This window comes from Miscanthus floridulus, chromosome 19 (assembly GCF_019320115.1).
Source record: "Miscanthus floridulus cultivar M001 chromosome 19, ASM1932011v1, whole genome shotgun sequence".
Lineage (NCBI taxonomy): Eukaryota > Viridiplantae > Streptophyta > Magnoliopsida > Poales > Poaceae > Miscanthus > Miscanthus floridulus.
In genome coordinates, this window is record NC_089598.1 from 101,089,699 (window position 1) to 101,113,598 (window position 23,900).

Sequence of the window (23,900 nt, forward strand, 5' to 3'; positions counted from 1 at the left end):
GTGACTATGCCATTCGGCCTCAGAAACGCAGGGGCCACGTACCAGCGGTGCATGACCCAGGTCTTTGGTGAACACATCGGGCGAACCATCAAGGCCTACGTGGACGACATCGTGGTCAAGTACAGAAAGGCCGGTGATCTTATCGATGACCTAGAGATAGCCTTCAAATGCCTCAGAGAGAGGGGCATCAAGCTCAACCCCGAGAAGTGTGTCTTCGGGGTCCCCCGAGGCATGCTCTTGGGATTCATAGTCTCGGAGCGCGGCATCGAGGCCAACCTGGAGAAGGTCTTGGCCGTGACTAACATGGGACCAATCTGAGATCTCAAAGGAGTGCAAAGGGTTATGGGATGCCTTGCGGCCCTAAGTCGCTTCATCTCATGCCTTGGCGAAAAAGGCTTGCCTCTGTACCGCCTCTTGAGGAAATCCGAATGCTTTTCTTGGACCCCCGATGATGCGACCACACCAGCGTCGGGCACCTCGGCGATCTCTCCGACCACCTCGGCAACCTCTCCAACCACCTCGATGAGCTCTCTGACCACTTCACCGACCTCGGTGACCTCTCCAACCACCTCACCGGCTGATACACCACTCCAAGTCCCTACTGGACCAATCACTCGTAGCCGCGCCAAAAAGATACAACAAGAGGTGCACGCGCTACTTTGTGAATTTCAATTAAACATTGATGGTAATTTTGAGCTACCTAAGTCATGCATGTTGTTATTACTCAGGTTGTCCGAGAAGGAAGACAAGGATACATCAAGGATGGATCAGAGAGAAGAGCTACATTCGAGTCAATCCAGCGTGGCGTCCGACCAGTTTTATTGAAGACTGCTCCGAAGCTCAACAGTCTGCATGAAACTAAAGATCCCGTGCAAAACTGAAGGAGTTATGAACAAAATAATGAAGACTGTATAAGAAGCCTAGAAGACGCACGGGAACTAAAGGCCACCTCATAAAAGCTCTAGCTAGTTGACCTTCCACCTCCCCAACGTGGTTTCTTCAGTTCACATCTATCTTAGAGACTTCTCGTAGTATAAATACTACCTCTAGGCTACTAGAAAAGGACTTTTTAATGATTTGATAATCCCAATGATATTGCAGCTGAGCTGCCGAGTGCTTACTCAAACCCTTGTTCTTCCTTGTTCTTCCTGAACTTGTGAAGAGATTCCTCTGGAATCCACTAGCTAGTTCGTGCTCTGCGGGTTCCAGTATGGCTGCCCCGCCTTGTCTGGATTAGCTCCGGTTGTGGTTCTACGGTCGTTCGGAGATCGAGTTGAAGTCTTCGTGGTTTTGGTGTCTCTCTCCCCGTCACTTGGTCGCATCCAACCTTGGTCAGGTATAAAGCTAGTTATTCCGCTGTTCTCCAGCAAGTTACCCTTTGATTCCTGCTGCCTTGTTGCAAGTTATCTTGATCGTGACCTACTATCATGAAGATCGGGCCAACTCCCGTACTGAAATAGTTTAGTACCTATCATCTGGTATCAGAGCTTCGGATTGACACGGTAGGTCTTGCCATCATCCATATCGTTATCCTTGTTTAATCTACTTCATATATTTATGTTTAATCATATCCTATAATCCAAAGCCACACAAAAAAATACCTATAACCATTTCATGGTACTGTTACGTTGTGTTTTGTGTTCATCAAGTTGCTAGTCACCATCATTTATAAAAAAAGAAATTGAGTTGTGTCGTTCGTTACCGCTGTCGGTGTTATAAAAAAATAATAGATCGAAAAAGGAAGAAGTGAAAAGAATTTGAAGGATCTGTGTTGTGGTGTATTGCTAAAAATTTTAGTTTACACATTTGAGTTGGTGGTGATCTTGTTAGCAGCAACGTCGTATCTTTGAGCACATCAAACCACTCGGTTGGCAGTATCGTAGCCCTCCTTGATAGCCACCTATAGCTCCACCAAAAACCTAAACCGGGACATTTGATTCGTAATCCTTACGACCTCTCTACCACCCCCGTTGAAGCTACCACACCAGCACTGTCATGGTCCTTGAGATCAGGAAAGAACTTGGGTAAGTAAAAGGTGAGATCGAGTGTTTTCACAAATTTACCTATTCCACTTTTTCTTGCAACCTAGTCTAACATGGCAGGATCCAATTCGAGTATTCATGGTGGAAACCATGGAGATGGGGAGCCCCCTATCACACGGGCTGAGGTGCGCCACATGGCAAACTCGCTGGTGGAGGCGATGGAGAGGATGCTTGACGCTCGTCTTCCCACGGAGGGAGGCCGAGGACCACATCGTCGTCATGAAGAAAATCACCGAGAGGAGTCTAGTGATGAGAATTCTGGTTTTGGCCATGGATTTGATCGCTTCGGCGATGGCCATGGAGGACATGGTGGTGGTCGCCGTGCTGGTTTTGATAATCAGCGTGGAGGCCGTCATGCACATGGACGTCGTGTACGATTTGAAGATGAAGATGAGGTTCATGATGAGTATGAGGCGGGATTTGATGATAATGAAAATCCTTTTGGTCACCATGGGCATTTCGGACAGCCACATGAACATCATCGTGGTGCTAGTCATGATGGGGAAAATCATTGTGGTCATCGCAATAGAGATGATCCAGATAGCATTGCTCGTGTAAAGTTGAGTGTTCCAAAATTTTCAGGGAAAGAAAATGCTGATGCTTATCTTGAATGGGAGGAGCAATGTGATCAGATTTTTAGAGTGCATAATCTTTCTGATCAGAGGCATGTCAACCTTGCTTCTGTTGAGTTTTTAGGTTACGCTCTCACATGGTGGAACCAAGTTCAAGAAAATCAACATGTGTTGGGACGTGATCGTATCAACACATGGGCTGAGATGAAGAGAGTGTTGAGAAGATGCTTTGTGCCATCAAGCTATCAGCGTGACCTCCACAATAGGTTATAAACATTGAGACAAGGATCAAAATCTATTGATGATTACTTCAAGGAGATGGAGTTACTCTTGGTGAGATCTGGAATTAGAGAAGATGAAGAGTAAAAAATGGCAAGATTTTTTGAATGGTCTCAATGAAGAAATTTTAGGTTTTGTTGAAATGTTTCCATATCATAATTTGCAAGACCTTGTTGATCAAGCTATGCGCACCGAGAGAAAATTCAGCAAGAGGGATGAAGAAGGTCTTATGGGAGCCAATCAATTTCAGCCCCATGGCGTCGGCAGCAGTTCGGTACCTTTATTGGTCGGGGAAGATCACAAGGAGTTGCTACTAGGCCTTCTCCATCCATTGGTGCTGCAAAGACCATGGTTTCTACTGCTTCTTCACCTGTAGTTCAGCAAGAATAGCGACGTCCTGCTGCAGGCACAACAACCCCTTCTGTTGTATCAGCTGCTGCTGCTTCTTCCCATACCTGAGGCATCATTTGTCACAAGTGCCAAGGTCGAGGACATATTGCTGCTCAATGTCCTAGTTGAAGGACCATGATTATAAATGAGCAAGGTGAATGGGAATCTGAAAGCAAACCTGAGGAAGAAGCTCCAATATATGATGAAGAAATTATGCAAGATAAAGGTGATGAAATTCAACCTAATGATGGGGACAACAATTGCTTCATTTCTCGCTGAGTGCTTAGTGTTACTGCTGTCCAAGAAGAGAATAATCAGCGGCACAATCTTTTTCACACCCAGGGTATGATCAAGGACAAGTTGTGTCGAATCATTGTTGACAATGGCAGCTGCAATAATATTGCAAGTCGAGAATTAGTTGAAAGATTGGGACTGAAACAGCGGCGCCACCCTTCTCCATACAAGATGCAATGGTTAAATGATTGTGGTGCGTTGCGTGTAACAAATATTGTGACCGTTCCCTTCTCCATTGGGCGGTACAATGATCATGTGGAGTGTAATGTGGTTCCAATGGAAGCATGCCAATTGTTGTTAGGAAGACCTTGGTTGTATGACCGAGATGCTCAGATTTGTGGTCGCGCCAACAAGATTGTTCTCTTGTACAAAGGAGAGCGCATCACTTTGCTTCCCTTGTCACCGGAGGAGATTGTGAGAGATGATCTAAAAAGAAAATAGCGAGAGAGCGAGAACCACCTATGAGTGACCCACAAAAATAGTGAGGGAGAGATTCCAAAGCCAAATAAAACCCCACAGCCTCAAAAAACCAAGACACCGGGAAAAGAGGGTTTAGTTATGATGACTAGGAAAGGGGATTTAAAAGAATTGAGTGAACCCAATGCTGTGTTCTATGTACTCCTGTATAAGGACAATTTTCTTGTCACTAATGACTTACCCTCTACTTTGCCTAGTGTTGTTTTTGATGTGTTACAGGAATATGAAGATGTGTTTCTGGATGAAGTGCCACCAGGACTACCACCTAAGAGAGGAATCGAACATCAAATTGATCTTGTGACCGGTGCTTCACTCCCAAACCGTGCTGCCTACCACGCCAACCTAGAAGAAACCAAGGAGATTCAGCGACAAGTGGAAGAATTGATGAGAAAAGGGTACGTACAAGAAAGTCTATCACCTTGTGCTGTTCCTGTCCTTTTAGTGCCTAAGAAAGATGGGTCTTGGCGGATGTGTGTGGATTGTCGAGCAATAAATAACATTACCATGAGGTATAGACACCCCATCCCTCGGTTAGATGATATGCTTGATGAACTTAGTGGTGCTATCATATTCACTAAAATTGATTTAAGAAGTGGATACCACTAGATTCGCATGAGAGAAGGAGATGAATGGAAAACAGCCGTTAAAATAAAATTTGGGTTGTATGAATAGTTGGTAATGCCTTTCGGGTTAACCAATGCACCAAGTACATTTATGAGATTGATGAATCATGTGCTTAGAGCTTTTATTGGCAAATTTGTTGTCGTTTACTTTGATGACATCTTAATTTACAGCAAGTCTCTTGATGAACATGTTGAACATATCCAATGTGTGCTTGCTATCCTACGTGAACAAAAATTGTATGCTAACCTTGAAAAGTGCACCTTTTGCACCGACAAGGTAGTCTTTCTTGGATTTGTTGTTACAGGACAAGGAGTGGAGGTAGATGAAGAAAAGATCAAGGCTGTCCGGGACTGGACGCCTCCACAGAACATGAGCCAAGTAAGAAGCTTCCTTGGACTTGCTGGTTTCTATCAGCGGTTCATGAAGGATTTCAGCACTATTGCTGCACCAATCAATGAGCTGACAAAGAAAGAAGTGCTCTTCAAGTGGGGAGAAGCACAACAAAAGGCATTTGAAGAATTAAAGATGAAGTTAACAACAACGCCAGTCCTTGCACTCCCAGATTTTGGTAAGTCATTTGAAATAGAATGTGATGCAAGTGGAGTTGGGATTGGAGGTGTGCTCATGCAAGGACGAAGGCCAATTGATACTTCATTGAAAAGCTAAGTGGTCCAACTCTAAATTATTCAGTTTATGATAAAGAATTATATGCTCTTGTTCAGAGTCTGGAACCTTGGGAACATTACCTTTTTCCTAAAGAATTTGTGATACACTCAGATCATGAATCATTGAAACACCTTAAAGGACAACTGAAACTGAATAGAAGACATGCAAAATGGTGTGAATTCATTGAATCATTTCCCTATATTGTAAGTACAAGAAAGGAAAAGAGAATGTTGTAGCATATGCGTTGTCTCGACGTCACACTTTGCTAACCCAACTTGACACTAAGATTCTTGGATTAGAAAGCATAAAAGGTTTATATCCAACTGATTCATATTTTGCTGAACCATATTCCAAGTGTCGAGATGGCAAAGGATGGAAAAACTTTCATGTGCATGATGGGTTTTTGTTTCGAGCTAACAAACTATGTATTCCAGATTGCTCTGTTCGAATTTTACTTGTGCAGGAAGCCCACGCAGGAGGACTCATGGGCCATTTTGGCGCCAAGAAGACAGAACAAGTCCTTATCGACCACTTCTTTTGGCCAAAGATGAGAAGAGATGTGGAGAGACATGTTCTTCGCTACGAATCATGCCACAAAGCTAAGTCTCATGTGAATCCTTATGGATTATACACTCCTCTGCCTATCCCTAGTGTGCCTTGGGAAGATATCTCCATAGATTTTGTTCTTGGTTTACCTCGAACCAAGCGGGGAAGGGATTCCATCTTTGTTGTGGTTGATCATTTTAGCAAAATGGCACATTTTATCCCATGCCACAAGAGCGATGATGCTTCACATATCGCTGAATTATTTTTCAAAGAAATTGTACGACTACATGGAGTGCCACGAACCATTGTTTCTGATCGTGACACCAAATTTTTGAGTTACTTTTGGAAAACTTTGTGGGGAAAACTTGGAACACGGTTGCTGTTCTCTACGATGTGTCATCCATAAACGGATGGACAAACTAAAGTTGTGAACCGTACTCTATCAATGCTACTACGAGCTATCCTCAAGAAGAACTTAAAACTTTGGGAAGAAAGTTTGCCACATGTCGAGTTTGCATACAATAGGGCAGTACACTCGACCACTAAATTTTGTCCATTTGAAATTGTATATGGGTTTAAACCCACTGCTCCCATAGATCTTTTGCCTTTACCTATGTAGGAACATGTAAACTTCGATGCAAGCAAGCGAACCGAGTTTGTCAAGAACCTTCATGATAGAGCTCAGACAAACATTGAAAAGATGACAATGATGTATGAGAAGCACACCAATAAAGGTCGAAGGAAGGTGTTATTTGAACCAGGAGACTTGGTTTGGGTGCATCTACGCAAGGATAGATTTCCTAAACAACGCAAAAGCAAGTTGCAAGCCCGAGCTGATGGTCCATTCAAAGTGCTACGCAAGATCAACGACAATGCTTATGAAATTGATCTGCCTAGTACTTATGGTGTGAGTACCAGTTTTAATGTGGCCGACCTATCTCCATTCTTTGGATTGGAAGAGTTGAGGATGACTCTTTTTCAAGGGGGGAGGATGATGTGACCACGCCAGCGTCGGGCACCTCGGCGATCTCTCCGACCACCTCGGCGACCTCTCCGACCACCTCGGTGAGCTCTCCGACCACCTCAACGACCTCTCCGACCACTTCACCAACCTCGGTGACCTCTCCGACCACCTCACCGGCTGATACACAACTCCAAGTCCCTACTAGACCAATCACTCATAGCCACGCCAAAAAGATACAACAAGAGGTGCACGCGCTACTTTGTGAATTTCAATGAAACATTGATGGTAATTTCGAGCTACCTAAGTCATGCATGTTGTTATTACTCAGGTTCTCCGAGAAGGAAGACAAGGATACATCAAGGATGGATCAGAGAGAAGAGCTACGTTCGAGTCAATCCAGCGTGGCGTCTGACTAGTTTTAGTGAAGACTGCTCCGAAGCTCAACAGTCTACATGAAACTAAAGATCCCATGCAAAACTGAAGGAGTTATGACCAAAATAATGAAGACTGCACAAGAAGCCCAGAAGACGCATGGGAATTGAAGGCCACCTCATAAAAGCTCTAGCCAGTTGACCTTCCACCTCTCCCAACGTGGTTTCTTCAGTTCACATCTATCTTAGAGACTTCTCGTAGTATAAATACTACCTCTAGGCTACTAGAAAAGGACTTTTTGATGATTTGATAATCCTAGTGATATTGCAGCCGAGCTGCCGAGTGCTTACTCAAACCCTTGTTCTTCCTGGACTTGTGAAGAGATTCCTCTGGAATCCACTAGTTCGTGCTCTACGGGTTCCAGTATGGCTGCCCCGCCTTCTGTGGATTAGCTCCGGTTGTGGTTCTGCGGTCGTTCGGAGATCGAGTCGAAGTCTTCGTGGTTTCGGTGTCTCTTTCCCCATCGCTTGGTCGCATCCAACCTTGGTCAGGTATAAAGCTAGTTATTTCGCTATTCTCCAGCAAGTTACCCTTTGATTCCCGCTGCCTTGTTGCAAGTTATCTTGATCGTGACCTACTGTCGTGAAGATCGGGCCAACTCTCGTACTGAAATAGTTCAGTACCTATCACCCGAGGCCGAAGAAGCTCTCGCCAAACTCAAGGCACTACTCACCAATCCTCCCATCCTGATACCACCAGCCAAGGGTGAGAGCCTCTTACTCTACGTCGCTGCAATGACCCAAGTGGTCAGTGCGGCCGTAGTAGTCGAGAGGCACGAAGAAGGGCACGCTCTACCCATCCAATGACCTATTTACTTCATCAGCGAAGTACTCTCCGAGACCAAAACACGCTACCCCCCACATCCAGAAGCTAATCTATGCCGTAGTCTTGGCTCGACGCAAGCTACGTCACTACTTCGAGTCCCACCCGGTGACCATGGTGTCGTCTTTCCCCCTAGGAGAGATAATCCATAACCGGGAGGCTTCGGGTAGGATAGCCAAGTGGGCGGTCGAACTCATGGGGGAAGCCCTGTCTTTCGCGCCTCGGAAAGCAATTAAATCTCAGGTCTTGGCTGATTTTGTGGCCAAATGGACCGACACCCAACTGCCACCTGCTCAAGTCTAGGCGGAATGCTAGACCATGTACTTCGACGGGTCCCTGATGAAGACCGGGGCAGGCGCGGGTCTGCTCTTCATCTCACCCCTCGGAGTGCACATGCGATACATGGTTCAGCTCCACTTTGCCGCCTCCAACAACATAGCCGAGTACGAAGCCCTCGTCAACGGCTTGCAGATCACCATTGAACTTGGAGTATGGCGTCTCAACATATAGGGTGATTCATAGCTCATCGTCGATCAAGTGATGAAGGAGTCAAACTACCATGACCCCAAAATGGAGGCATACTGCAAGTTGGTACGTCGCCTAGAAGACAAGTTCGATGGTCTCGAACTCAACCACATCGCGCGAAAATTCAACGAGGCCATGGACAAACTGGCAAAGATTACATCGGCACGGGCCCTGGTCCCCCCGAACATCTTCGCCAGAGACCTCCACAAGCCTTCCATCAACTATGCCTCGACGGCGGAAGAGGGCCCACCGATCGAGCCCACCGCAGGGCCTAAGGGCTCCTCTGTCACCAAGACCCCTTCGGCCGAGCCCGAGGTCATGGAAGTCAACGTAGAGCCTCCTAAGGCCAACCAGGGCATGGACTGGCGAGTCCCGTTCCTTGATTGCCTCGTTCGAGGAGAGCTTCCTGCAGACAGGACCAAAGCATGACGGCTTGCGCAATGAGCCAAAACTTACGTCCTCAGCAACGGCGAGTTGTACAGGCGAAGCCCATCTGGCATCCTCCAATGATGCATCACCACCGAGGCAGGTCAAGCCCTACTTTGGGACTTGCACGTGGGAGCCTGCGGGCACCATGCGGCGCCTCGGACGCTCGTCGGAAACGCCTTCCGCCAAGGGTTCTACTGGCCAAGGGCGGTTGCTGACGCCACCAAGTTGGTACGCTCCTGCGAGGGATGCCAGTACTATGCGTGGCAGACACACCTCCCGGCCTAAGCCCTCCAAACCATCCCCATTACATGGCCATTCACCATGTGGGGGCTCGACATGGTTGGGCCTCTATAGAAGGCCCCCGGGGGCTATACCCATTTACTGGTAGCGATTGATAAGTTCTCCAAGTGGATCGAGGCTCATCCGATCAATCGAATCAAATCTGAGCAAGCGGTGCTGTTCTTCACTGATATCATCCACAGGTTCGAGGTTCCGAACACCACCGATAATGGGACACAATTCACCGGCCACAAGTTCCTGACGTTCTGCGATGACCACCACATCCGTGTGGCCTGGTCGGCCGTAGGACGCCCTAGGACAAACGGCCAAGTAGAACATGCCAATGGCATGATCCTATAGGGCCTCAAGCTGAGAATATACAACCGGTTGAAGAAATTTGGCAAGAAATGGCTTGCCGAACTCCCGTCGGTCATCTAGAGCCTAAGGAACACTCCGAGCCGAGCCATAAGATTCACACCGTTCTTCCTAGTCTATGGAGCCGAGGCCATCCTCCCCACTGACTTGGAGTATGGTTCCCTGAGGCTACAGGCCTACAACGAGCAAAGCAACCGCACTACCCGCGAGGATGCCCTCGACCAACTGGAGGAAGCCCGAGATGTTGTGCTACTACATTCAGCCAAGTACCAGCAATCTCTACGACGCTATCAAGCCCGGCGCATTTGAAGCCGAGACCAAAAGGTGGGCGACCTAGTGCTGAGACCGAGGCAGAGCAACAAGGGCCGCCACAAGCTGACCCCACCATGGGAAGGGCCGTACATCGTCGCCCAAGTGCTAAAGCCCGAGACCTACAAGCTAGCCAATGAGAAGGGTGAAATCCTCACCAACGCTTGGAACATAGAACAGCTACGTCGCTTCTACCCTTAAATTCCCAAGCATTATATACATTATTTCTCGAAATACAATAAAGAAGCGTTCTTTAGTTGTTTTAATTTTTTCGAGAAACCCCCCAAACCTATCGATGGGGGATCAGCGTTACGATAACGCTAAAAGGGAGACTCGGCTCTGCCTCTGTAGAGGTACCCACCGCGGGGCTCGAACAAGACTCAGCTCTGCCTCTACAGAACCGAGCTTCCCTTGGGGGCTAGAAGGGGGGGACCCCCCCTAAGTCCCAGGCACCATTTTTTAATCATTTTTCGAAAAAATTTCTACGCCAAACTCTCTAGCATGCTCTAACAAATCGATTGTAAAAAAACCTAAGGACCGAAAGTCTATCTCAGGGCCAAAAGGCCGACCGAGCCGCAAGACGGCCTATGCCTCTGGGCTACGGCACTCCCTCACCACCTTTTGCCCGAGGGGCAGCTTAGGCTCCGAGGAAGTGTTTTGCAAGCAATATGTTCAGAGACGAGACAGAGGGCAGAGGCTTGGAAATACAATACAAAATGATTAAAAAGCGTATACATGAGTACTTTAAAAGGCCTCGATGGCCACCAACATTATGATACAGTAACATAATCCCTAATCTATTTACACAGCCCCTTTGTCCCAAGTCAGAACTCAGGATCGCTAGCGTCGGTGGTTGGCGCAGGAGGAACCACCTCCTCTTCGAATAGCTTGGCCAGCGCCGTGCCAGGGGCCTCAGCTGCCTCCACCAGCTTCATGACCTCCTCCTCAGCCTCCTTGTCATCCTCAGCCAAGACATAACCATCGCTGACGGCCTTGAGGTTGATGCCGGTGTAGTGCGAGGAGACGACGGCTAGGGCGCGCTTGACGCCCGTGTGCAGCGCCCCCTGGAGTCACTAGCGCACTTGGCCGCTCATCGCAATCAAGTGGCTCCCAAGGGAGCTGCTCGACTGGACCCCCTCAACCTCTAGGGCCTCGTAGGCAGTACGGGCGGCGCTCTGCAGTGCGTTGTGCTCCCCGATCTCGGCCTCGAGCACCGCCTGCACCGCGACGGAAGCCTCAGCTGCCTGGGTGACCTCCCTCTCCAGCCCTGCGTCACATCGGGGAGTTAGGGGTCAAACGCAAGAAAAATGAATAAAACAAGGGGCGTGGCCCAATGGGGCTCACCCTCGGCCTTTTCCTTCTAGGCTAAGGCCTTGACCCGGGAGGCCTCGGCCACCTTGAGGGCCTCATCCAGGGCACCTTTCATCAGCAGGTGCGCGCCCTGCTCTGCCCCCAGCTACCCAGCGATGACCTTGGCAGAGACCGCCGCTTCTTTGGCCCGGGACCTGAAGGTGTCCTGCTCGCCGGCCACCCGGGTCAGCTTCTCCTCCAGCTCCTTGATCCGCGCCGCCAAAGGGATGGCTTGCTCCTGAGCCATGGTTGCCTCGGCCTTCGCATCGGCACAGCGAAGGCAGAGGTCCTCCACCTCCGCGCTCCATGCCGACAGAAGCTCGTTGGCATTGGTGAGCAAGTCCTTCTGCCACCGGAGCTAGTCCTAGACGTCCCTCTCCCATCGGAGGAAGATCGACTTTCCAAGGGACCGGGCCTCGAGCTCCTAGATAGGTAGAACAGAGGTCAAGTACTGCGTGAAAAACTCAGGAAAAAGACGACACCGCACGAGAAAAGAAGGCACGTACCTGGGCAACGCCGGGCAGATCGTCGGCCACGACGGACAACGCTATCCACAGCGACCGCTCCGCCAAACGACGGTACTGCTCGAAGGAGTCCCAACGACCCCCCTAGGCCGCGTCCTCGAGGGCGAATAGGGGCTCCCCCTCAGGGTCGTCCTGGCTCCGCCACAAGACACGCGGGTGATCCCACCCGCGGGGCTCGGGTTGTACCTGCACGAGGGCCGAGCTTCCCTCGCCAGAGGTCGAAGCTGGCTGCTCCATGGTGCTGGCCGCCTTAGCATCCGCCACCTCCTTCCCCGGGAAGTATCATCGGAGGAGAACGAATGGACCTCCACTTCCTGGGCGCTCTCTCGCGACAGCGGCAGGTCTTGGACCGGGGGCGGTGCTGAGGCTTGCGCCACCTTCATCTCCGCCTCCTGGGCCACCCGCTCCGCCGCGCCTACACCGGCCTCCGCCACCTCGGCCTCGGTGGTCCTGGACGCCCTAGCCTCCATCGCCTCGGCCTCGGAGGTCCTAAGGGCATCGTCTTTGGCCTTGGTGACCTCAGCGACTGAGGGCGCCTCGGCTTCATCCAACTCATGGGCCTCGGCCTCACGGGGCATAGGCTCCTCCTCCTCCGCTTGCTCTGTGGCCGCCCCAGTAGCCTCTCCCTGGGCGACCAGCTCCTTTGGGTCGGCCCTCGCTGACGCCGCGCCATGCTGTATGGCGGCTTGCGCCTCTACCACCCATTGGGTAGTGGAGCTAGCGCTCACCTTGTGCGCCTTATGTGGCGCCAAGGTGGGCGCCTCCGCATGACACTTCCGGCTGAGGACGAGATACTTACGTGGTTAGCATACGACCAAGGAATGAACGGAAGATACCGCAAACTCCACTGACAAAACACTTACCTCGAGCGGGGACACAACACCTTCTGCACCGCGCCCCTCATCCTCTGCAACGGCGGTGGCGGCGGCGGTGGCATGGCCCCTGTGTCCGCCGATGTCGGCCGGCCCTCACCGGACTTCGGCACTGCCTTGACCCTCTGCGGAGGCTGTTGGGTCACCTCCTCCGTTGCCTACTCCGCCTCCGCTGTCGAGCCCACTGGGCTGACAGCGCGCTTCCCTAATGCCTGGGCCTCGGGCGTGTTGGCCTCGGCCCTAGGGCGAGCGATCGCCGGCCTCGAGGCGTCCTCTCCTCCTCTTCCTCCTGGAAATGCCGGGCTGATCACCAACACCCCGGGCACCGTCCCCCTAATGTTAGGGAGATGGTCCAGGGTACCCCGTCCCACCTCGCTCTCGTCATCATCGCTCGAGGAGTCCGACAACGACGGTGACGGAGATGCCTCCACCGGGAGACCATCGTGCCTCTGCTGCTGACGACGCTTCTCTAGCTCTTCGCGCTCAAGGTTCTTCCTCTTACGCCTTGCCTCCTCGGTGTCCTTCCTCTTCTTCTACGCCTTGGCATGCGCCCGATTCACCGCCCGCCACTCTGCGTCCTCGGGAATGGGCGGCGGGGAGGCTCGCACATCCCTCATCCCCTGTAGTAACGGCAAACACAAATAAGGGACATAGGAAATGGTGAGGAACGAGGAGGCCTCGAGGGCCGCAGCAGCGCGTGACTTACTAGAGAGAGGTACCCCCACGATGGGCACATCGCGAATGGGGTCAAGCCACTGTTCCTCAGTCGCCCCTCCACCGTCTCTCTCACCTGACGTAGAATCTCCTCGTCAGAGAGGGTGACGGTGGACATCCGAACACCCTCAATCGGCTCATCTGGTGTCATGTCAAATAGGCGCCGCCGCCGAGCCATCAACGGCAGCACCCTCCGGTGGTGGAAGGCTGCCACCACCACAGCCACCATAAGGCTGCGACTGCACAGCCTCTCCAGCCCCTCTAGGAGTGGCTGCAGCTTGGGTTGATCGACCACCAGGACGCTGTACCTCCACTTCTCCGGCAGGCTCTCCATGATCCGCCTGGTATAGGGGGGAAGCCCGTCGTCATCGTTGTGGAGGTAGAACCAGCTGTTGTACCAGCGATGGTTGGACGACGCGAGCTGGGCTAGGATGTAGAGGAGCTGCCGGTCTTGGCACACTTGGAGAGTGCAGCCGCCAGCCCTCTTTGCCTTCCGCGTGCCCATTGTGCCCGTTGGCTTGGTGGTGAGCCCCGCCCGAAAGAGGTTGAGCCACAGCTCCCAGTGGGAGGCAATACCTAGGTACCCCTCGCAGACGGCGACGAAGATGGCCGCCTGCGTGATGGAGTTGGAATTGAAGTTGTGGAGCTCCACGCCATAGTAGTGCAGGAGCGCCCGCATGAACCGGTCCGTCGACAGGCCGAGACCACGCTCGTGGAAGGACACGAAGCTCATGATGTAGCCATCGCGTGGCCTCAGCTTCAGCTCGCCCCCTGGAGCAATCCACTCCGGTTTGTTGGGGTCGGTAACCGAGCGGAGAAGGCCATCATCGATGAGCGACTGTAGCGTCTCCATGGACACGTCGGACGGACCCCAAGGATCCGCCTGGAGGACAACAGCGCCACCGGCCATGGGAGCGGTGGAGAATGCGGCTATGGCGGTAAGGCTCGCTCTCTCTCGCCTCTCCCTCTCTCTTCCTCCCCCTTCTCCCTTCTTCTCCCCGGCGCTCTCTATTCTTAGCAACCGCTCGAGGGCAAAAAGGTCAAACGTATGCAGGCAAGGTAAGGAGGGGAGGGGCGAGGCTCATCACGTATTTATGAGGGAAAGGGGCGAAACGGACGGGCGACGAAACCAGGAAAATCTCCCTCAGATCTGGCGCAGTTAACCTAGATCCAATTAAACTGCCCACGCATCCATCTTTTCCTTGTTAATCATGCGCAAAGTAACGTCCCATCCGCAGACATCGCGTCGCATCCGACCGCAGCAATGGCAGGCGCCGTCCTGTCTCCCCGAGAAACTGCCTCAAAAGGCGCACTTGCCGTTGTCAGCCGATGGGAGGGGAATGTCCCCCACCCAATTCCTTTTAGACGAAGGAACTGGGCACCGAGCCCGTTACGGTCCAGAGGTTCGAAGGCTGGGCCCCCGAGGGTCTCGACAGCCGCCCTAGGACAACAGAGTTAGGGATGACTATGGGTGAGCCCATACATGGCCGAGGCCCAAGCAAGCGATCGCTTGGGATGCCCTAAGTCATGTCCGAGACTGGCAGTGAGGTCTCTGAATGGGATCCCACTGTAGGGAGGCGCCGAGCCCCCGGGGCCAATCAAACGGCCCTGGGACCCACTAGAGAAGCCCTATGGTACTTTCGGAGTGCGTCTCTGGACCGCTGGCTGACCCCTATCGAATGGGGCATGGGCCTCCACTCGGACTTACCCGATAATAGCTCACCGGAGGTGTCACAGCTCGTGCCTACTGAGGGTAGCCTGGCATACTCCACCCCTCCTTCCGAACGAAAAGGATGCACGAGGGTCGCACAAAAAGCTAGGGGAACTCCTGATCGCCCTCTCGCTCCGTGCAGAGGCTTGGGGGCTCTTCCTGCAACCAAGCCGAGACCCAGCGACCCAGGCTCGCACTCGAGGGCTCAGCAAACAACCCCTCCTTCTGAACGAAAAGGATGCACGAGGGTCACACAAAAAGCCAGGGGAACTCTTGACCGCCCTCTCGCTCCGTGCAGAGGCTCGGGGGCTCTTCCTGCAACCAAGCCGAGACCCAGCGACCCAAACTCGTACTCGAGGGCTCGGTAAACAACCCCTCCTTCTGAATGAAAAGGATGCGCGAGGGTCGCACAAAAAGCTAGGGGAACTCCTGATCGCCCTCTCGCTCCGTGCAGAGGCTCGGGGGCTCTTCCTGCAACCAAGCCGAGACCCAGCGACCCAGGCTCACACTCGAGGGCTCGGCAAACAACCCCTCCTTCTGAGTGAAAAGGATGCGCAAGGGTCGCATAAAAATCCAGGGGAACTCCTGATCGCCCTCTCGCTCCGTGCAGAGGCTCAGGGGCTCTTCCTGCAACTAGGTCGAAGACAAGCAACCCAAACTCGCATGGCAAAAACTCGATAAAAGGCACCGAGCCTGTTACGGTCCAGGGGTTCGAAGGCTGGGCCCCCGAGAGTTTCGACAGCCGCCCTAGGACAAATAGAGTCAGGGATGACTATGGGCGAGCCCATACATGGCCGAGGCCCAAGCAAGCAATTGCTTGGGATGCCCTAAGTCGTGTCCAAGACCGACAGGGAAGTCTCTGAATGGAATCCCACCGTACGGAGGCACCGAGCCCCTGGGGCCAATCAAATGGCCCTGGGACCCACTAGAGAAGCCCTCTGGTACTTTTGGAGTGCGTCTCTGGACCGCTAGCCGACCCCTATCGAATGGGGCACGGGCCTCCACTTGGACTTACCCGATAACAGCTCATCGGAGATGTCACTGCTCGTGCCCACCGAGGGTAGCCTGGCATACTCCACCCCTCCTTCTGAACGAAAAGGATGCGTGAGGGCCGCACAAAAAAGATAGGAGAACTCCTGATCGCCCTCTTGCTCCAAGCAGAGGCTCAGGGACTCTTCCTGCAACCAGGCCGAGGCCCAGCGACCCGAACTCGCACTCATGGACTCGGCAAACGCGATAAAACTCCTCGCTCAACAAGAGAAAAGCCCCTAGAGGAATAAATCCACTCCTCCAGGGCCTCGGGGGCTACACCCAGCGGGTACACTCGCGCGCATCCACCGAAGCCTCGAGTACGAAACACCATCCCACCAGGAGCTGCCGCGAGCCAAGTCTCGTCAAAACCTTAGGGAGAACGCTCACGCTCTCCCCAAGGCTCGGGGGCTACTGTCGGGTACCATAAAAAGGGGTCCCCTAAGCAAGAACCGAAAAAATCGCTTGGACCCTGTAATAATTGAAGCCAAGAGACAACTACCAAAAAACCCCCACCTTATCCGAGACTTGGCTGGACCGCCTGGCCCACCTTGAACAGTACCCCGACTCGCCTGAGGCTCCACCCGTAAGGCCTCGGACGAGATGCTGATTCTCTGCCTCGCTCGTGGCCCCACACATAAGGCTCGAACGAGGTGCTGATTCTCCGCCTCGCTCGAGGCCCCGCACGTAAGGCTCGGACGAGGTGCTGATTCTCCGCCTCGCTCGAGGCCCCGCCCGCCAGGCCTCGGACGAGGTACCGATTCTCCGCCTCGCTTGAGGCCCCGCCCGCCAGGCCTCGAACGAGGTACCGATTCTCTGCCTCGCTCGAGGCCCCGCACGTAAGGTCTTGGATGAGGTACCGATTCTCCGCCTCGCTCGAGGCCTCGCCCGCCAGGCCTCGGACGAGGTACCGATTCTCCGACTCGCCCGAGGCCCTGCACGTAAGGCCTCGGACGGGGTTCCAATTCTTCGTCTCGCTCGAGGCCGGCTCGGCGACAACCCCGTCGCCTCCGCCTCGACCGATTTCCCTGATAGAACGTCACGTCCAACTAGCGCGCCCAACCACTCCCGCGACGTTAGCCGAACGACGGCTCGACACAACGGAGTGACCAACGAGATGGGAGTCGCATCAATACCATGCCGTCCGAGACAGGACGGGGCAGGGGTTACCGACCGCTGTGCTTGGCACTGTGCCCACGACTGACACTCATACTGCACTGTGCTACCTAACCCCTGCTCTGAGGACAGCGCGGCGTGGGGAGTCAAGTCCGGGTACCTGTAGCCTCAGAATCAGTGTACAGGACCAACTGCTCCCTCCGAGCCTCGGCCATGCGCTTCGGGGTCTCGACAGCCTCGGGATTCGCGCCCGCCGAGCCTCCCACGATGGTTCGGCCTCTGCATCAACTAGGCCTCGGCTCTCTACGTTGTCAACATACAGCGACCGGCACGTCCTCCACAGCATGTGTCATGCCCTGCGTCAAGCTATCACTGGAGCTCCCACGTCGTACAGGATCGGACGTGACCGGCGCGTCGCTCTAGTGCATCAAGGACAAGACCGCTCCATCAACCATGCCGCCACAGTGACAAGCCACAGGGCAAGGCATACCGCCTCCGCTCACGAACCGCCGCGTAGCGAACACATGTATCGCCCCTGTCCCCCCTTCAACTATAAAAGGGAGTGACCGGGGCCGTTTCTAGAAAAAAACAAACGTAGATAGACGCTCAGACGCAGAGACTCATGTAGACTCACCCACACACGCCCCAGCAACGCTCAACACTCTGTAATACGCACGCTTCCTCGCTGCCTGAGATCAACATCTCAAGCAACCCACACCGCTCCACGCAGAGACCTGGGACTAGCTCCCTCTCTCGCCCAGCTTGTAACCCCCTACTACAAGCACCTCGGTGCAAGGAATACAAGATCGATCTCTCAGACTGGATGTAGGGCACCTATTGCATGAACCAGTATAAACCTTGTGTCTCTTTACATCACCATCCGGGATTAGGGGCACGCAGTACATTTTCACTAGTCGGTTGAGGGCCCGCCGGTCCAAAACACCGACAACCTCCTCTGCCAAGCCCGAAGGTATGGCCCATCTACATCTCCCTCTCTCACGATCTCCCTATCTGTATTAGGTTATAGGTTGAATTGAACTAAACAAGTACTGGATTCCCCTTCAATCCACACCTAGATGAACTTAAGAACCTAACATTGATAAACTAATTTAATTTTATAAATGTTAAATATATATTTTTATAAATTGGATCAAAATTAGAAGAGTTTAACCATGATAAAATTAAGGCGAATTATATTGAGCAGAAAGCTGTATGGATGCGGGATGCCTCGAGGCCTGTGTTAAGAATCTTTGAAGCTCTACCAAACGGATGTAAATCGACCAGCTTTCATCGTGAAGCTAGCCAATGGCTTTCTCTCTCTTTTTTTTGTATAGAGGACGCGGATAAAAAAAATGCTCCAAACTTCTCGGTTGCTCCCCCACAATACCAGGGCCTTGTTTAGATGACCCTCAAATTCCAAGTTTTTTTACTCTCTCTCCATCACATCAATTTTTAGCTATTTGCATGAAGCATTAAATGTAGGTAAAAAAATAACTAATTGCACAGTTTAGTTGGAAATCACGAGATGAATCTTTTGAGCCTAGTTGGTCCACGATTGGACAATATTTATCAAATAAGACGAAAGTGGTACTATTCATCAAGTTGCAAAAAGTTGCAATCTAAACATGGCCCAGATATGAACTTCTCTGTCAAGTTTTGCCACTGGAATAAATGCCGCGACACCTCACCTTCCCGGCACGGATGAGCCCCTCAGTTCCGACCCCACGCCGCCCTTTCTCGTCCGCACGGCGCGCCTGGCGACTAGGGTTGCGGCGCCGCCCTGCGCCGCCTGCCGGAGCCACCGTTCGCCGCTTCAACCCACGCCGTCGCGGGGGCGCTCCTGGACGGAGTCAGCTGGTCCGAGCCGCGTCCTGCGGATCTCCAGGCCCGCCCGAAGTCGACGCCCGCTTCCAGTCCTGGACGGGCGGCCGAAGCCACGCGCATCTCCAGGCCGCCGGGATCCTCGCGTCTTCTCCAACCTGCACGCTCGCCGGGCCGATACATATGAAGCCCATCATATGTATTGGCCCATTCAGGATACGGGCCAGGGCCCAGCACTACGGTAGGCCCTGCTAGGCTGCTACGCCGTGCCCCCGCAAGCCGGCAGCTCAGCCAGACGCCGCCGCCGCACGGTGCCTATTCGCCGACGTCCCCCCACGCGCGGCGAGCTGCACCACCTTCCGGCGGTATTTCCGTAAGTTTCTCCTCCTCTCCCCTCCCGTGGCCGTAGTCCTTTCATGTCCGGATGTCCCCTCTCCCGTGCCCCAACTCTTTGCTTGATTTTTCCCGGCCAAGAAGGAACTCAACTACTCAAGTAGTTCTAGTGCAGCTTCTGCAAGCGCTTTCACTAATATGTATTGGGCTTCCGGATGGAACTGTGAGCGGGAGGGGAAAAGAATTGGATCAGTGATCTGCTGATCTCCTCCGAGCTCTCCTCGACTCCTCCAACCCTAAAGCCTCGAGTCAAAGTCGATTACTTGAATAGTTTAATCCTTTCTTAATCTGATATGTTAGACTAGACTTCAGCACTAAGCACTCGTATGTTCTTATTTCGATTTTGAGAATTGGATGTAGATGCTTGGCAGGCTTGGCATGGCTGTTGGAGTGCTGGCAATATGCAAACTTGGAGCAGAACAGCAAAATGCAAGAACGCAAGGCTGCCGCTGCTTTTAGAATTTTAATATGCCTTACTATTTATTTATTAAAACAACATATATGTGTATCGGGTTTTCTAGAAAAATGTCCTGCGCATGTATCTAGATTTGCTCAATATTAGATGAGATGTATGTATCAGTGTCAGTAAGCGTGCTGTATAGACAGTAGATTGCACTGTGCATTTCTTTTTCATGTACCTTATTGCAAGTTGGCATACCCCAAAACCAAGCTACCATTCTCTTTGAACTTGGCTACCCTTTAGTCCATTATTGCAATTCAAGGGCAAAAGTAATCCTGCATTGCAGCACAAGGACTCCTGCAAACTAACTCACACAAACACGGATAGTTGAAGGAGAAAAATAAATGTGGTCCGTCGTTGCAGGCCTTCAGTGCACACAATTACCATCTCCTGATAAGCCGCTTATGCTGATTTGTACGGCTGATTTGTTGGGAGAGAAAAATACTATACCATGACTGATAAGCCGGCTTATAATGGCAGCCGAACAGAGCTACCAGCGAAAAATCTTAATATTTCGGTCAGGGAACCTTGATCCTTCAGTTTTGTTCCATGTGGAGTAAATTCTTCAGATTAGTTTGTAAGACCTAATTTTCATCATGCTTTGTTCTAGAGACCCTCCGCCTATAATTATGTTGTGTTATTTCTATATGGTATTAAAATATGCAAGCGTATGTATCAATCGTGCCAAGCCTTATTATGACTACACTTTCTGATATTGGCTTTCCGCTTGTATATATGCGGGTACATGTGCAATCACTAACATACCTTTTGCATTTCTGTGTTCTGATTCCTGAATATCAAGTTGTTTCACTTCAATTTTTAATAGATCGGTTTTACTTTTCTATTGGCATTAAAAAAAAAGGTGATATTTTGGAGAAAACATTCATACATTTGCAGTTTCCCTCTCCTGATTTACAGCACTATTTCGAATACAGTTTTATTAGCTCCTTTTTTTCCCTTTAGTGTGTGTTCATTTAATTTCTTATTATGCTAAGCCTTTTCTTTTTTTACTATGAAGCAGGCTTTCTGGAATCAGATTTCTTGAGAACTGTCTGTTGCATAGCTAAACTAGGCTCTTGTTCATATTATGGATCAGCAACCTAAGATTGAGGCTGATTTTCTTGACCCAACATTACTCTTAGGTGAGACACATTATCAGGAGGGGTATAAAAATGGCTATAATGATGGTTTGGCATCTGGAAAGGAAGAGGGAAGGCACGTTGGTTTAAAGATGGGTTTCCAAGTCGGTGAAGAACTGGGTTTCTTTCAGGGCTGTCTGGATGTGTGGACGTCTGCAATTCTCATTGATCAGAGCGCCTTCTCAGCTCGGGTCAGGAAGAATATTGAGCAGCTAGCTGCACTGGTGGGCAGCTATCCGCTGTCTGATCCAGAGAATGAACACATTCAAGACGTGATGGAGAAGATAAGGCTGAAATTCAGGGTTATCACTGCAAGCTTAGGAGTGAAGTTAGAGTATGAAGGCCACCCCACATCATCAAAGCAGGACGTTGAAGACCTGTGAGCGCGATAGATGGAAATTAGATTTTAGTTTCTCTTGGTCTTTGCTGTCTTAAGTTCTCCGAATCTTGTCTTCAAGTCATTGGGATCATGAGGAGCTGCCCTGAGACAGCCCTGAGACAACAACGGTCAGATTCAGATCATAATCATTTGTATAGTTTTAACAATGTCTTAAGTTTTGTCTTATGACCTGCTGTCTGGCGCCTGCCATATGTTGTCCATGATTAGTCATTAGGGTTTTGGCAGAGATCCACTAGTATACTCGTGTAATAATGCCCTTTTAGAACGCAAAAAGCATTATTATGAATGGTCTTCCTTACCATTTTCTTTGGATTACTTCTTGACTTCTTGTATCGTACATGTTGGGAGCATATATCTCATTGTAAAAACACACGTCCCATATATTGCAAATCTGCATAGATCTACTTCTCATAAGTATGTCCATCCCATTCGCACGTATAGAAAATCGGTGATAGCCCCTTTGGGAGGATATAATCTCAAAGCTTGGACAGTGTGTTCACCTTTGCCTCCTCACTGCACCCATCTTAATTGTGTCCATCACTCTGCAAACTACACGTCCACACCTCATTCCAGGCCACACCTTCTAGTGGATGATCCTCCTCTGATGACTTTACTGCCCTCTGCCCCTCTTTATATGAGTGGCTGACACGTGGGCCTAGTCTAAACCCCTGAAGTCACAGGACCATTCAGAAATTGAGAAATTCAGAGTAAAAGGACAGTAATTCAGAAATACAGCCTCTGTCCCTTTTTTTTATCTTCAAAGCTGGCTCTATGGCCTTGTTATTGAAACCACAGACTCAACGGTGTTGCGAGCCACATACGAAGGTTCCGTTCTGACGGCTCTGCTCTCCTCCACATATAAAGGTTCCTATATAAGCATTCAAAAAAATAAAGGTTCCTATATAAAGGTGTTTGTCCCTAAAGCCAGGTTGCACGTCACGGGAGCAGTTTTTTTTTTTTTTTTTGAGAAACCGGGTTGTATTTCACATATAATGCTGACAGTTTACATCCCAAATCTTACAAAGACACCTTTGAAAGAAAGAAAAATTACATCCAGGTCCTTGCAAGACTCTGCTGGTCGTCCTCGCCGCCGACTGTTGGAACAGTAGCCTTGAAGCCGACCACCTTCCCGACAATGGAACATCAAAGTTTTTCAGTGGCACCAAGAGTAGCACATCAGAAATACCAACATGCTTTGTAGTCGCTAAATGTCCAGGCCGAGCAAGATGGCTAGTGGCCATCGCATCGTCGGAGAACAAGGGATCTGGTGCCCCAACCACCAACAACCCCGGCACGCCGGGCGACGATACACCCGGAAGGGGAAGCAAAAGAGGTGGGAACTGAAAACCAGCCCGATCTCACAAGTTGGTAGAAAGAAATACAGTACAACATAGCATTGTCGCCGGTATGATTACCAAGCCACCTCTGATCAGCAACCGCCATGTCGTTGGTAGCGAAATCGACGCCACCGTGGACAACATGGGCATCGAAGGCACATAGAAGGCTAAGACATCAACGCAAAAGATGACCTCGCCGCTGAAAACATCATCAATGTCAAAGCCTCCACAGAAAACGCCTTCGCCATGCACCATGCACCTGTTAGAAACAGAACGGCGGTGAACACCGACGAGATGAACACGAGCGGCGGCGAGAGAGAATGAGCGAGCAAGAACACAATGATTTTGGTGCTGCCTGAAAGCGCAGCTTTTCTGTGCTTCTATTCTCCTTTTTATTTGGAAACTTAAACAACTATGAGCCACATACATGATCAGCACGTTGCGGGAGTTTTGGCACGTCCATCCCCATGCCTCCGCAAAGTCATCCATGCTGTGAACTCAGGTACGTGGGCAGCTAGTCTACGCCACAACCTCCTACGCGTGCGGTCGCCACAGATCGGGGCTCACGCGCATGCAACTGCTAGAAACAGAAAGATGCCATGCAATCCTAACTAACCGGCACACACAAGATTACTAACAAAATCTCCTCCTAATTCTTGTGTATGCCCTGTACATCAACTACTCCGATCCTGGAGCGCAAGTTGAAGAATTGCTCACGTCCCAGGGCTTTGGTCAGTATGTCCGCCAGCTGATCTGCAGTTCCAATCGACTTGGTCTTCACCCTGCCATCCTCAACACACTCTCGAATGAAGTCATACCTGACATCAATGTGTTTGCTATGGTCGTGGAACACAGGATTCTTGCCGAGCGCGATGGCGGACTTGTTGTCAATCTTCAAGCTGGTGGCACCGGCCTCTCTGCCTCTGAGTTCTGAGATCAGCCGTGCCAGCCAAATTCCCTGACAAGCAGCTGTAGTTGTAGCTATGTACTATGCTTCACAGGATGATAG

The 23,900-nt window shown here is 51.2% G+C and overlaps 1 protein-coding gene and 1 long non-coding RNA gene across 2 annotated transcripts in view; one reads left to right on the top strand and one right to left on the bottom strand.

Annotated features, from left to right (window-relative positions):
- Window positions 1–19,535, bottom strand: part of LOC136528098 (uncharacterized) — a 31,753-nt gene extending 12,218 nt beyond the window's left edge. Inside the window, exon 1 of the long non-coding RNA XR_010776985.1 lies at window positions 19,030–19,535. This is a non-coding gene — a long non-coding RNA (uncharacterized lncRNA). The remainder of the gene's footprint in view (window positions 1–19,029) is intronic.
- A 1,567-nt stretch (window positions 19,536–21,102) lies between these two features.
- LOC136526488 (uncharacterized) lies at window positions 21,103–21,537 on the top strand. Its single transcript, XM_066519147.1, has one exon. It carries the CDS (start codon window positions 21,103–21,105, stop codon window positions 21,535–21,537), a length of 435 nt encoding a protein of 144 aa, XP_066375244.1.
- The last annotated feature ends 2,363 nt before the right edge of the window (window positions 21,538–23,900 follow it).

What these genes read in the sequence shown, in the direction of transcription:
- LOC136526488 (XM_066519147.1), top strand. Translation starts at nt 21,103, where the DNA reads ATGGATCAGCAACCTAAGATTGAGGCTGATTTTCTTGACCCAACATTA.